General features: G+C 37.9%; 1 protein-coding gene across 1 annotated transcript in view; it reads right to left on the bottom strand.

The window, feature by feature from the left end:
* NAA25 (N-alpha-acetyltransferase 25, NatB auxiliary subunit) overlaps nucleotides 1-13233 on the bottom strand; it is a 65535-nt gene that overhangs the window by 29678 nt on the left and 22624 nt on the right. Inside the window, exons 10-12 of the mRNA XM_040250854.1 lie at nucleotides 12546-12715; nucleotides 8323-8435; nucleotides 698-905 (exon numbers count right to left, since the gene is read on the bottom strand). Of these exons, the coding sequence (XP_040106788.1) occupies nucleotides 698-905; nucleotides 8323-8435; nucleotides 12546-12715 (491 nt within the window). The remainder of the gene's footprint in view (nucleotides 1-697; nucleotides 906-8322; nucleotides 8436-12545; nucleotides 12716-13233) is intronic.

Raw genomic sequence — 13233 nt, 5'->3', positions numbered from 1 at the left:
AAGAGTCAAAAAAAGGTGAAACTACACTCAGTTGGAGCAAAATGCTTTCAGAACAGAGGTGGTACTCCAAATAGTCCCAAAAGGACTATGTGAAAGGTTGTGTAAGGTTTCAAGAAAAGAAAAGAACAGACATCAAGAGCCATGTACAACTAATGTAATATGCTCATTACTTCACCTAATTTTTTAGAATACAGTTAGAGAAATACTAGTATCATCCACTTAGATAATTTAATTTATATTTTATCACACAATCTAAATAATTTGAACATCATCTACTTCTAAACTAAATATATACCTCACAATTTACAACATTCTTTTTGTTCATTTACATAGTCTATATATTAAGAATACTAAGGCCTACAAACAGAAAATGTGACAATTATCATAAACTCTGCAACTCATCTGAGTCCCAATGTGATGAAAAGTGGGCTCACCAGCTCAAGAAGAATATGGTTATCTGGGGGCCTATTAAAATTTTTTAAAACTCCACGCTTAAGAAAGCCTTTGCATTTTATTACTTGGATAGTGTTCCCACTTGATAAAATATTTTTCCTGCCAAAAGCATTAAAACAGTGTGCTATGAGTAATTAGCCTCCAATTAAAAAAAAAAGTATACAGACATTAAGAAAAAAACACTTGACTTCTAAGTCTTATTAGCAGAGTAGGGAACTACTGAACACTTTGAAAGGTTGCTCACCAAATTCCAGTCCATGCTGGTACCTTAACATCAGTTCTCTGACCACACTCAGCTTCTGGTTCTTATCCATCATGTGGTACAAGCCAAGTAACCTCGTCAGCTGTACCACACACAAATGTCGCTGCAGAGCTCTGATGTCGGCAGGCAGCGCCAGCTTATCCTCTGTTGGTGTTGACAAAGGAACCACTCCGAGTAACTGATTAATGAACTGCAAAGTTGGAAAAAAAAAAAAGTACAGGTCTGAAAATGGAACTTATCTTTAGTAGGTCACAATTAACAAATACTGAAATGGTCTAGAAAAAGACATCAAGGAGAAATACAAATTAAAGCTCCATTTTCTGTCTGCCAAAATTGCCAACAAAACACTTCTAACAGCACACTTGCTGGTGAAACTCCAGCAAAACAGGTACATGGGAAACATTCACTGCTGGTCAAAAGTGTTAATGCTAACACCATGCAGTATAAGCATTAAAAGATGAAAAGAACTGTGAAAATGTTTCTTAAATCACAACACATTAACATAATATACAATGTAGCAATGAAAAAGTTTATTTAGGAAGACTGTAAAAAAGAACAATTACCCTAAAGCAAATACTCTATTATACTACAAATAAATTCTTAAAGGAAACACTATATACTGAAGGGAATGTCAATAGCCTTAAATTGTTTTTTTGATTAAAGCTTTGAGATAATTATAGATTTGCATGAAGTTGTAAGAAATAACATAAGATCCTGTGTACCCTTCGCCGAGTTTTTCTAATGGTAACATCTTTTTTTTTGGCGGGGGGGGGGGGCACGCTGTTTGACGTGCAACATCTTAGTTCCCTGCCCAGGTATCAAACCTGTGGTCCCCTGCAGTGGAATGAGAGTCCTAACCACTGGACTAGGAAATTCCATCCCTACGGTAACATCTTGTATTAAAATGATTTTAATTCTCTAAATATAGAGTAAATTTTTAAAAACGTGAGTTCTACAACCAGTTCAGTTGCAATACTGGCAAAAGTGAGTTAGAAGACTTAACTGGAAGGGACCCCTACATTGCAGTCAGGGTACCTGTTTACATGTCACACATGCTTGGATGCTATAGTTTGCAGCTGTCAGGATGTGAGAGAATGCTGGAGCAGCACAAATCTGGGGTTCTAAAAGGTGTTTATGGAAGAGAAATGAAGCCAAGGGGTCACTATATTTTGTGTCTTCCCTATATTTTATGATCCAAAATTAATACATTATTTTAAAGGAAAAAAAAAGTTCCAACTACACATTTATTAAACACAGGCTATTTGCACTCCCTTCCAAGATCCTATGAAGATGACAGTGAAGAACAAAAAAGGACTCACCCATAAGGATCAAGAACATGTGAAATGTGAAGAGATGACAGCGAGTAAAAAGCATTAACAAGATTTCAAAATATACAAGGCACAAGGGCAGGTGGTAGGTAATAACCAATGTATGGGGTCAAGAACGCTGGAATCCAGTAGTATGCAATGGGGAGGCCACCAATAAGCAGCAAGCCTCTTCTAGCTGTGGAGCCTTGGAAGACTCAGAAATTAAAGGCAGGAAGTATGTCTGAAAGCTAAAGTTCTGGTGAAACTTCAACAGGAGAATCTGTTAAATTCTAAAAAGTTAGACCCCCCCCAAGGTCACTGAGTGAATTCCTAAACCCAGTAGAAGTCAGGGTTTTCCTTCATCCCCAGGAGAAGCTGAACCAGAGACACTATAGACTCAAGGGGAGACTGGAACGGATCTATTAACCCCACATTTCAGACAACCCCGTAAGAGGAGTTTTAAACGTTCATGGTTCTATCAGACTGATTGATTGGGGTGAAATGAACAAAAAACAAAAACATTAACTCCAAGAAAGAAAGTTGTGTAAAAAAGCTATAATCTCCATATATAAAGTGGCTCAGCTGTGAATATTTAGTCATAAAAATATAAACAGTGAATAATGACTATACTATATTGAGGAGAAAGTACGTAAGAGAAGTAGGATGCTAGAAACGAAATCATTGCTTTCCACAGTAGGGTCCCATGGACAGAGGAGTGTGGTGGGCTACAATCCATGGCGTTACAAAGAATCGGACATGACTTAGCAACTAAACCCACAGACACAAGAGGATACCAACAGATGAAGACTGTAACCATAAAAATAAAGAACTATATGAGCGTAAAATTTAGAAATACAGCATTAAATAACAAAAGAAACAGTTAAGAGTTCAAAGTAATTTGTCTGCACAGAGCCAGAACCAGGGCTGGAGAAGGCAAAGAGCTGCAATTGTTTTTCAAGATAAGCCTTGTAGTACCATTTGACTTCTTCAATTTTATACATGTAATTTTTAGACAGAAATAAAAATTAAAATTCCTACTCATCATGCAGTTTCACATTTGTCTTAACTTTGCTTCAATTTCTCTACAATTGTATGAATTTTAACTTTATTATGATCAGATAACCACATCTGTAACAAAAACTCTGTGGCATTAGTTTTCATGTTTTTTACTAAATGCCCACATAATTTTTATTGCCAGCTCTTCCATTCTTATAAGCCATTTCATATTTCTTGTAAACCATTTTATATATCTAGTTATGTTTATTAAGGCCTCCCAACAGGTTTTGTCATAAAACAATATGTTCATTCTCTGTTCTAGACTTTACAGTTTTACTGCTATACAAAAAGCTTCTTTAAAAACTGGAACTATTTTATTGTTAACGTAAAATCCCAAGACAAAGTAAACAAAATAAAAAATGTCACCAGGGGTGAGACACTTGGGATAACTGAACTGTATGGTCCATTCTTAGGGACCAGTCCCATTTTAGAGCATGTCTCCTAATTCAGTGGGACAGCAGTTCTGTGTGAACCTTACTTGGAGAGTCCACAATCCTCTGACAAACATACTGCTGAATGGTGGAATTTTTAGCTACTGAAGTCATCCTACATTTAAAAAGTTGTGGCAGCATAATTACCCCTCTCAATTAAAAAGTTTACACAGGACTACAAAACTCACTGCAATAGCCTTCAACCCTTTGTCTCACTGAACAATGACCACCTCAACACTGCTAGTATTTCACGATTTCTAGAGGGTTCCTCCCAGTATATTATTACTATATGGGGTCACAGAGGTGACCTAAGATTTTCAAACATGTCGATAAAGTAGAGCTTCTGGTTCTAAAACTGTGCTAGCAAACCTATATGAATCTCAGCTTAATGAGATGTAAGCACTCCTCTAATGCACTCCCATCATTTGATGCTTTAATTTACAAGATGGTAAGCACTATGAAGCATGGTCAATTGTTCTCTACCTTAGCACTCAGCACATAACATGGGTGACACCAACTGAATGAATCTCTCTCTCCCACATGGTTCTATTTTCTGCTTTAATCCCTCCAATACCATGAAGCTCACACATTGTGTTTTTAGAGAATTGTGACTATAAAAAAGATCTTTTTCTCACTGAGCCAAATTCTTAATTCCCTGCAACAACTTCTTGCTGGTCCCTGTTCTTATCCCTCTTCTACAGGAGAGCTTTTCAAATTAGGAGAAATAAAGTACTGTCAGCACCAGACCAAACATCTCTCTTCCAATAACCATTTCTCAAAGGTTTTCAAGTATAACCTAGAACCTTCTTTTCTGGATATGTTACAATTTATCTAGAAAACTTCTAAAGCTTAGTCTGAGCTTAATAGCACTCCAAGACTAACCTTTTCTAGACAAAAGTGAATGGTGGCAGTCATTTCAGAAGAGAACACTGGCTACTTAACCAGTTTGGGAAAGCATTGCTCCATCTGCCCTAGATGTGTAACCTCAAGACTGCCAGAGCACTGAGTGCAGGTGGACTAAGGGTAAGGTCACGAGACAAACGCTGTAGTCATCACCACTGCACTCCCACTGAGCTTCACTCATTCCACATGGGGTGACAGAGCCTTCTGGAAGAACAGACAGTGGGAGCCCTGTGACAGGAAGACTTCCAACCTCCACTAATTAAGAGATTTTTATAAGTAAAGCTGACCAAAGGTCACAGACTTTCTTGATAGACACTAGTATTTCTTACTATAGTACTCTATCCTACCTTGGGCACACTGTTCTTCCAACTGGTATACTACTCCAACTGCCCATTACCCAAGGATACTAGGGGCTATATGCTTAAAAACCTTTAATATGCAAGAAGGTTTGAAATTCTCATTAATGGGTGAACAATCTGATCCAATACACGTTGCTGTGGATGAGGAGTCTAAAGGTTCGCCACTTCAGTATGTACTTGATTTGCACTGATTTAATAACATGAAAAAAATCCTGACAGTTGACAATTAACTACAACATGGTACCCAGGCTTAGATCCCTGAAGAGATAAAGGACACTAATGGAAGAGCTACAGAAATACAAATAAAGTCTAAAGGCCAATTAACAGTATCAGTTTCTTAGTTCTGACAAATGTACCGCTGTTTTTAAGACGTTTACATTGGGGAAAGCTGGGTGAAGGGTCTAGTGTAACTTTCTTTACTATATTTACAACTTTCCTATAAATGCAGTTATTCCAAAATGAAGGGTTTTTTAACTACTGAAGTATAGTTGCTACAATATTGTATTAGTCTCAGATATACAGAAAAGTGACTTAGTTATTTTTTTCAGATTCTTTTACATTATAGACTTTTATAAGATATTGAAATAGTTTCTTGTGCTTTTTATTTATCTATTTTATATACAGTAGTGTGTGTATCTGTTAATACCATACTCCTAATTTGTCCCTTCCCCCCTTGTTCTCCTTTGGTAACCATAATTTTGCTTTCTAATCTGTGAGTCTGTTTCTGTTTTGTAAATAAGTTCACCTGTATTATTTTCTAGATTGCGCATATAAGTGATATCATATATTTGTCTGACTTCTTCGTTTAGCATGATAATGTCTAGGTCCATCTGTGCTGCAAATGGCAACATTCATTCTTTTTTATAGCGAATATCTCATTTCATGTGTGTGTGTGTCTACCATGTATGTATGTAAGGGCTTCCCTGGTGGTGCAATAGTAAAGAATCCGCCTCCCAATGCAGGAGATGTGAGTTCAATCCCTGGTTGGAAGATCCCCTGGAGAAGGAAATGGCAACCCACTCCAGTACTCTCGCCTGGGAAATCCCATGAACAGAGAAGGCTGGTGGGCTACGCTCCACAGGGGTGAAAAACAGTCAACATGACTTAGCAACTAAACAACAATATATGTATAACAGACATAGATATACACACGCCATATCTTCTTTATACAGTTATATGCTGTATGAATACTTAGGTTGCCTTCTTGTCTTTACTACTATAAACAGTGCTGCTATGAACACTGGGATGCATGTTATCTTTTCAAATTAGAGTTTTCATCTTTTCTGGCTATATGCCAGGAGTAGGATTGCTGGATCACACGGTAGTTCTATTTTCAATGATTTAAGGAACTTCCATATTGTTTTCCACAATGGCTGCACAAATTTACACTCCCACCAACAGTATAGGAGGGTTCCTTTTTCTCCATACCCTCTCTAGCATTTACTATTTGCAGACTTTTTTTTTTTTTGCAGATTTTTTGTTGAAGCCCATTCTGACTGGTATGAGGTGAAACTTCATTGTAGCTTTGATTTGCATTTCTCTAATAATTAGTGATGTTGTATATTTTCATGTGCCTGTAGGCCAACTGCATGTCTCCTTCAGAGAACTGTCTATTTGGGCCTTCAAGGTTTATTTTTTAAAAATCCCTACGATTTGATGACTGCTTCAGCAAGAATAAATCGTGATTTGACAAATTCAGCAATTAACTGCTACAGTTTTGAAAAAAATCAGAGACAAGACATTAAAGGGAAAGTCCACTGGACTTCATCAAACTTTAAAATTTTACTCTGGGAATTTCCTGGTGGTCCAGTGGCTAGGACTCACTGCTGAGGTTTGACCCCCAGCCAGGGAGCTAAGATCCTCTAGTCCCATGACATGGGCAAAAACACAACTTTGCTCTACAAAGGATCCTATTGAGAGGATGAAAAGACAAGCTATAGTCTGGGAGAAAATATCTGAAACCACATATCTGACAAAGGATTTATATCCAGAATATCTAAAGAATTCTCAAAATTCAACAGTAAAAATCCCTAGTGGCTCAGACGGTAAAGCATCTGCCTACAATGCAGGACACCTGGGTTCGATCCCTGGGTCAGGAAGATCCTCTGGAGAAGGAAATGGCAACCCACTCCAGTACTCTTGCCTGGAAAATCCCATGAATGGAGGAACCTAGTAGGCTACAGTCCATGGGGTCACAAAGAGTCGGACACGACTGAGCGACTTCAACAGTAAAAAAAAAAAAAAATCAATTAGAAAATGAGCAAAAGATAATAACAGACATTTCACTGAGGAGAAAATACAGATGGCAAATCAGCACATGAAAAAATGTTTAACAATATTAACCATTAGGGAAATGCACATTAAAACCATAATGAGACATCACTACATATTTATCGGAATGGCAAAAATAAAAAACTGTGGTAACACCTAATGCTGATGAGGATGCAGAAAAACCAGATGACTCATACATAGCTAACAGGAATTTAAAAGACCTAGCCACTGTGGAAAAGTCAGGCCTTTTCTCTAAAAAGCTAAACATGCAGCTACCATGAGACCCCACAGCTGAACTCCTGGGCATTTTCTCAGAGAAATGAAGACTCAGGTTCACATAAAAAACCTGCATGCAAATGTTCAGAGCAGCTCTATCTGTAACAGCCTAAAACCAGAGACACCCAGATGTTCTTCAACAAGTTAAAGAAACTTGGGGGACACCCATATCAAGTAATATTATTCAGAATAATATTGCTGTACCAGCAATGAACATGGTACATGTAACAACACAGATGAACTCCAGGGAGTTATGCTGAGTAAAGAAAGTTATACATAACATGATTCCATTATATAACATTCTTAAAATGATAAAATTGTGGAAAAAGAAAACATTAGCAGTTGCTAAGGGAGAGGGATGGGTAAAGGAGGAGATACAGGGAGGTGGCTGTGGGCAGAAAAGGGTAGACAGCACATGGGGGGCACTCTGGTGGCAGAACTACGCATCTTGTCTACGTAGTGGCCACATGAGTCCACATGCACTACACACACTAAATATACACACACACACACACACACCCCCCACATATACACACAAATGAATGCATGTACAACAGGTGAAATCTGAATAGGCGAAATGGGTGAAAGACACACAAATCTCTCTGTATTATTTCTCTCTCTACACACACACACACACACACACCTGGAGAATTCAATTACCACATACACACACACACCAGGAATAGGCAAAAAGGGTGAAAGACATACAAATCTCTCTGTATTATTTCTCTCTCTCTCTACACACACACCAGGAGAATTCAGTTACCACACACACACACACATGCACACACCAGGAGAATTCAATTACCTACCAGGGGCTTATTCTCATTGAGGTCCAGCTTTATAAGAAATTATGCCTTGTATCTGCAGCACCTAGACTACTTGGCTTGATAGAGCAATATCTTGATAATCTCATGTTCACTACTTTCAGCCATTTTAGTAAAGAAACATGGACTCTTAACCTAGTTACAATAAATACAGGTAACCAACAGAACCCTACTTACTTTTGTACACTGTGTAGCAGGCAAGAGGTCAACAAACACCTTGAGATCTGTGAAACAACAAGGTTTATCCCCAAACTTTTTAAAATACTGGAACATTAATTCCTCTGGATCACCTAAGACAGAAGAGGGTAAAAATCACTAAATAATTATTGGACTAAAGAGATTTCTAATTTAAGTGATAAGTCTGATTTGAGAAACATTTATTTCAATTAAATGGAAATTTTGCTTCAGTGAGGAGGATGACAATGAGAGTCAGAAGATGGCTTGCTAGTTTAAAAATAAATGAATACTTGAAAAAGAAGTTGAATCTTACCAACTCAGTTATTACACTGAGGAAATGTGAAGTTTTTCATTCAACTGAAGTTTAAATAGTTAAAAAGTTTTCATTAAAGTTTAAATACTTGAGTCTATATGCAAGCATTAAACAAACATGCTTTTCTACAGTTCTTGAACTACTTAACAAATATTAAATAAATGTTAACTGCATGAAAGATAATGTTTGTTAACAGGCACACCAACAGAAGAGAAAGTCAATGGCAAGAGCCATGGGCCAATAACTGCAAAGTCACAATGTAAAATTTAAACCTGGATATGCAGAAAGCTACTAGCTCATTTTATTTTTCCTCAAATTAAAAATAAAAATAATAAAAGTAGAATGCTCTCAAAATTGAACTAGACTTAGGAAGCACAGATTTTTAATAAGATCTCTGTAAGATTTCAGGCCTCAGTTCCTTCTGTTCCTAGGAACAGAGATCCCATAGCTTTAATCAGATTCTCACAGGTCTCTGTGATCCAAGAGACTAAGAATCACTCACTAGTAAGAAAAAGACAAAAACTTCTTCTGTGTGTGGAGATTCACTTCAGTTCAGTCACTCAGTCGTGTCCAACTCTGAATTGCAGCACACCAAGGCCTCCCTGTCCATCACCAACTCCCAGAGTTCACTCAGACTCACATCCATCGAGTCCGTGATGCCATCCAGCCATCTCATCCTCTGTCGTCCCCTTCTCCTCCTGCCCCCAATCCCTCCCAGCATCAGTCTTTGCCAAGGAGTCAACTTTTCCCATGAGGTGGCCAAAGTACTGGAGTTTCAGCTTTAGCATCATTCCCTCCAAAGAAATCCCAGGGCTGATCTCCTTCAGAATGGACTGGTTGGATCTCCTTGCAGTCCAAGGGACTCTCAAGAGTCTTCTCTAACACCACAGTTCAAAAGCATCAATTCTTCAGCACTCAGCTTTCTTCACAGTCCAACTCTCACATCCATACATGACAACAGCAAAAACCATAGCCTTGACTAGATGGACCTTTGTTGGCAAAGTAATGTCTCTGCTTTTGAATATGCTATCTAGGTTGGTCATAACCTTTCTTCCAAGGAGTAAGTGTCTTTTAATTTCATGGCTGCAATCACCATCTGCAGTGATTTTGGACCCCCCAAAAATAAAGTCTGACACTGTTTCTACTGTTTCCCCATCTATTTCCCATGCAGTGATGGGACCGGATGCCATGATCTTCATTTTCTGAATGTTGAGCTTTAAGCCAACTTTTTCACTCTCTCTTTCATCAAGAGGCTTTTTAGTTCCTCTTCACTTTCTGCCGTAAGGGTGCTGTCATCTGCATATCTGAGGTTATTGATATTTCTCTTGTCAATCTTGATTCCAGCTTGTGCTTCTTCCAGCCCCGCGTTTCTCATGATGTACTCTGCATATAAGTTAAAGAAGCAGGGTGACAATATACAGCCTTGACGTACTCCTTTTCCTATTTGGAACCAGTCTGTTGTTCCATGTCCAGTTCTAACTGTTGCTTCCTGACCTGCATACAGGTTTCTCAAGAGGCAGGTCAGGTGGTCTGGTATTCCCCTCTCTTTCAGAATTTTCCATAGTGTATTGTGATCCACACAGTCAAAGGCTTTGGTATAGTCAATAAAGCAGAAATAGGTGTTTTTCTGGAACCCTTGCTTTTTCGATGATCCAGAGGATGTTGGCAATTTGATCTCTGGTTCCTCTGCCTTTTCTAAAACCAGCTTGAACATCTGGAAGTTCACAGTGCACGTATTGCTGAAGCCTGGCTTGGAGAATTTTGAGCATTACTTTACTAGCGTGTCAGATGAGTGCAATTGTGTGGTAGTTTAAGCATTCTTTGGCATTGCCTTTCTTTGGGACTGGAATGAAAACTGACCTTTTCTAGTCCTGTGGCCACTGCTGAGTTTTCCAGATTTGCTGGCATATTGAGTGCAGCACTTTCACAGCATCATCTTTCAAGATTTGAAATAGCTCAACTGGAATGCCATCACTTCCACTAGCTTTGTTTGTAGTGATGCTTTCTGAGGCCCACTTGACTTCACGTTCCAGGATGTCTGGCTCTAGGTGAGTGATCATACCATCGTGATTATCTTGGTCGTGAAGATCTTTTTTGTACAGTTCTTCTGTGTATTCTTGCCACCTCTTCTCAGTATCTTCTGCTTCTGTTAGGTCCATACCATTTCTGTCCTTTATTGAGCCCATCTTTGCATGAACTGTTCCCTTCGTATCTCTAATTTTCTTTAAGAGATCTCTAGTCTTTCCCATTCTGTTGTTTTCCTCTATTTCTTTGCACTGATCCCTGAGGAAGGCTTTCTTTATGTCTCCTTGCTATTCTTTGGAACTCTGCATTCAAATGGGTATATCTTTCCTTTTCTCCTTTGCTTTTCACTTCTGTTCTTTTCACAGCTATTTGTAAGGCCTCCCCAGCCAGCCATTTTGCTTTTTTGCATTTCTTTTCCACGGGGATGGTCTTGATCCCTGTCTCCTGTACGATGTCACGAACCTCCGTCCATAATTCATCAGGCACTCTATCTATCAGATCTAGTCCCTTAAATCATTAGACAAATCCCATTTATAAGATTCAGGTGGGTGAGAGGGAAGAGGAAGATAGATGAATATAATAGCAAGTGTGAAAGCAGATCCAAATAGTTTTCTTTCCATCTTTGGAAAGAAAGCTTTTTTTTTTTTTTTTGCCTGCACCATGCAGCTTGAGGGTCCTATTTCCTCAACTTGGGATTGAACCCAGGCCCCCTGAAGTGGAAGCACAGAGTCCTAACCACTGGACCACCAGGGAAATCCAAAAAAAACAATTCTTTGAAATATATTTTAACAATATTTTGCTGAAAGTCACATGAACAATTTTCATTTGCAATTCAGGAATAAATACAAACTAAAGTGACTGAGGTAGACCCAAAGAAAGAAGTCAACATGGAATACAAAACTGGCTGTGCATAATCGACATACAGAATGACAGAGATAGCCAGGTAATTTCAGAATAAACTGCAGAAAACACTAATTACATGATTAGAAGGGAAAGAGATGTTCTAGGATAGGTTTTAGGTACTGAGGAGTGCTCATCATCTGAGGACAACTGGTCCCTAAAAAAACCCTCTTAATCAAGTTTTAATGAGAACCAAATTTCTATAATGATGAATAGGGTGGTGGTGGGGGGAAAGGTTCTCTGGAGCTTTGTCTTAAAAAAAAAAGAAACTGAAAATGTTTTTAAAGTTCACAATCCTAACTAAACCTAACAAAATTTAGGGTATAATTAAAACTAAAGCTAATTCTAATTCTTAATATGAGCAGATTTTGGCTAGGAGTAGTGCTTTTCCCCCATAAAACTGTGAACTAGTACAATATGACCACATTCACTCTTCTGCAGTAAGCTCAACAAGAACCATTTTACAAAAACATCTAAGCGCCTCATCAAATTTCCTGAAGGTCTCTCTTAATCCTCTACTATCCAAATCATTCTTCTCTTCCATCTTGTCATTATCCTCATAAATTTCCTCAACTGTTAACTGCTCTAACTTGGCCAGAAGTTATTTTGTCAATGTTTTTGTGAGTGCTTAGAGCAGATTTTCAAGAAATTCATTCATTCATTTCTTGAAATCCTCAAACTTTTACAGAACTGGCTATTTTACTTTGAAATTTATTTTGCTATTATTGTTAGGTCAGCAAAAGAATGCCTGACAAAGACTGATGGCATAGAGAGAAATGTTAAAGTTAAGCCAAGCTGCATGTGTGACTGAGGCCTAATTTTATTAGTGATCCATTCATCAGTAATTCTTTTCAGGTTATGAAGACATTTGCTTCGCAAAACACAACTTTATACTGTAGGCCTCAGAGAACAGATACCGCCCTTGGGTACCGAGTGTGTCCCTATCCCTTCTCCATGGTTCCCAAATATTATTACAGCTTCTTACCCAGTTTGTACTCATCATTAAAACCTTGACGTCGTAAACGTCTAATCAGCTCCAGTTTAGCTAGATGTGGTCCTCGGAGATGGCGAGAATTTTTAGATTCTTCTGTTATCCGATCTTCAATAAACCTCACAGCTTCTTCTGCAGAATAATGTACTTCTCCTTCTAAAGAGCTGGGTATAAACACATGAAAAAGGTATTTTGTGCCTCTATTGTTCTGTGCCAAAACTTACAAGTCAAGCCAAACTGATTTCAAGAAACAAACTAAAAATAACAATAAGTATCTGATAACAATATAACAATACAAATGAGAATAAAAGCTATGAGCATATTCTGATGGTTAGTATGACATATGATTCCTCCCAGTTCTGGCATCTGATTATTACAGAGACTAACCACGTCTACTGCTTTCTTAAAAAAACATTATTTATATATTTTGCATATATAAAGTATTACCTAATTTAAAATATAAGTAAATTTTAGTGCTAAGAAAATGAGTCTGAGAAAAATTGGAGACTTAGTTAATATTATAAAGTAAGCATCATTTCATAATTGGTTATCATGAATCCTATTTGCTTATTCACTTTTTTAAAAGATCCTATTTATGAATACTGTCTGTAATAGCCCCCAAAACAGCAATCAGCAACAATACAAGTACCCATCAACAGGAGACAGATTGAATGAATTTCGT

This window comes from Oryx dammah, unplaced genomic scaffold, assembly GCF_014754425.2.
Source record: "Oryx dammah isolate SB20612 unplaced genomic scaffold, SCBI_Odam_1.1 HiC_scaffold_12, whole genome shotgun sequence".
NCBI classification, from domain to species: domain Eukaryota; kingdom Metazoa; phylum Chordata; class Mammalia; order Artiodactyla; family Bovidae; genus Oryx; species Oryx dammah.
Note: the sequence above shows the minus strand (reverse complement) of the source record. Positions and strands in the feature narration are given on the sequence as shown.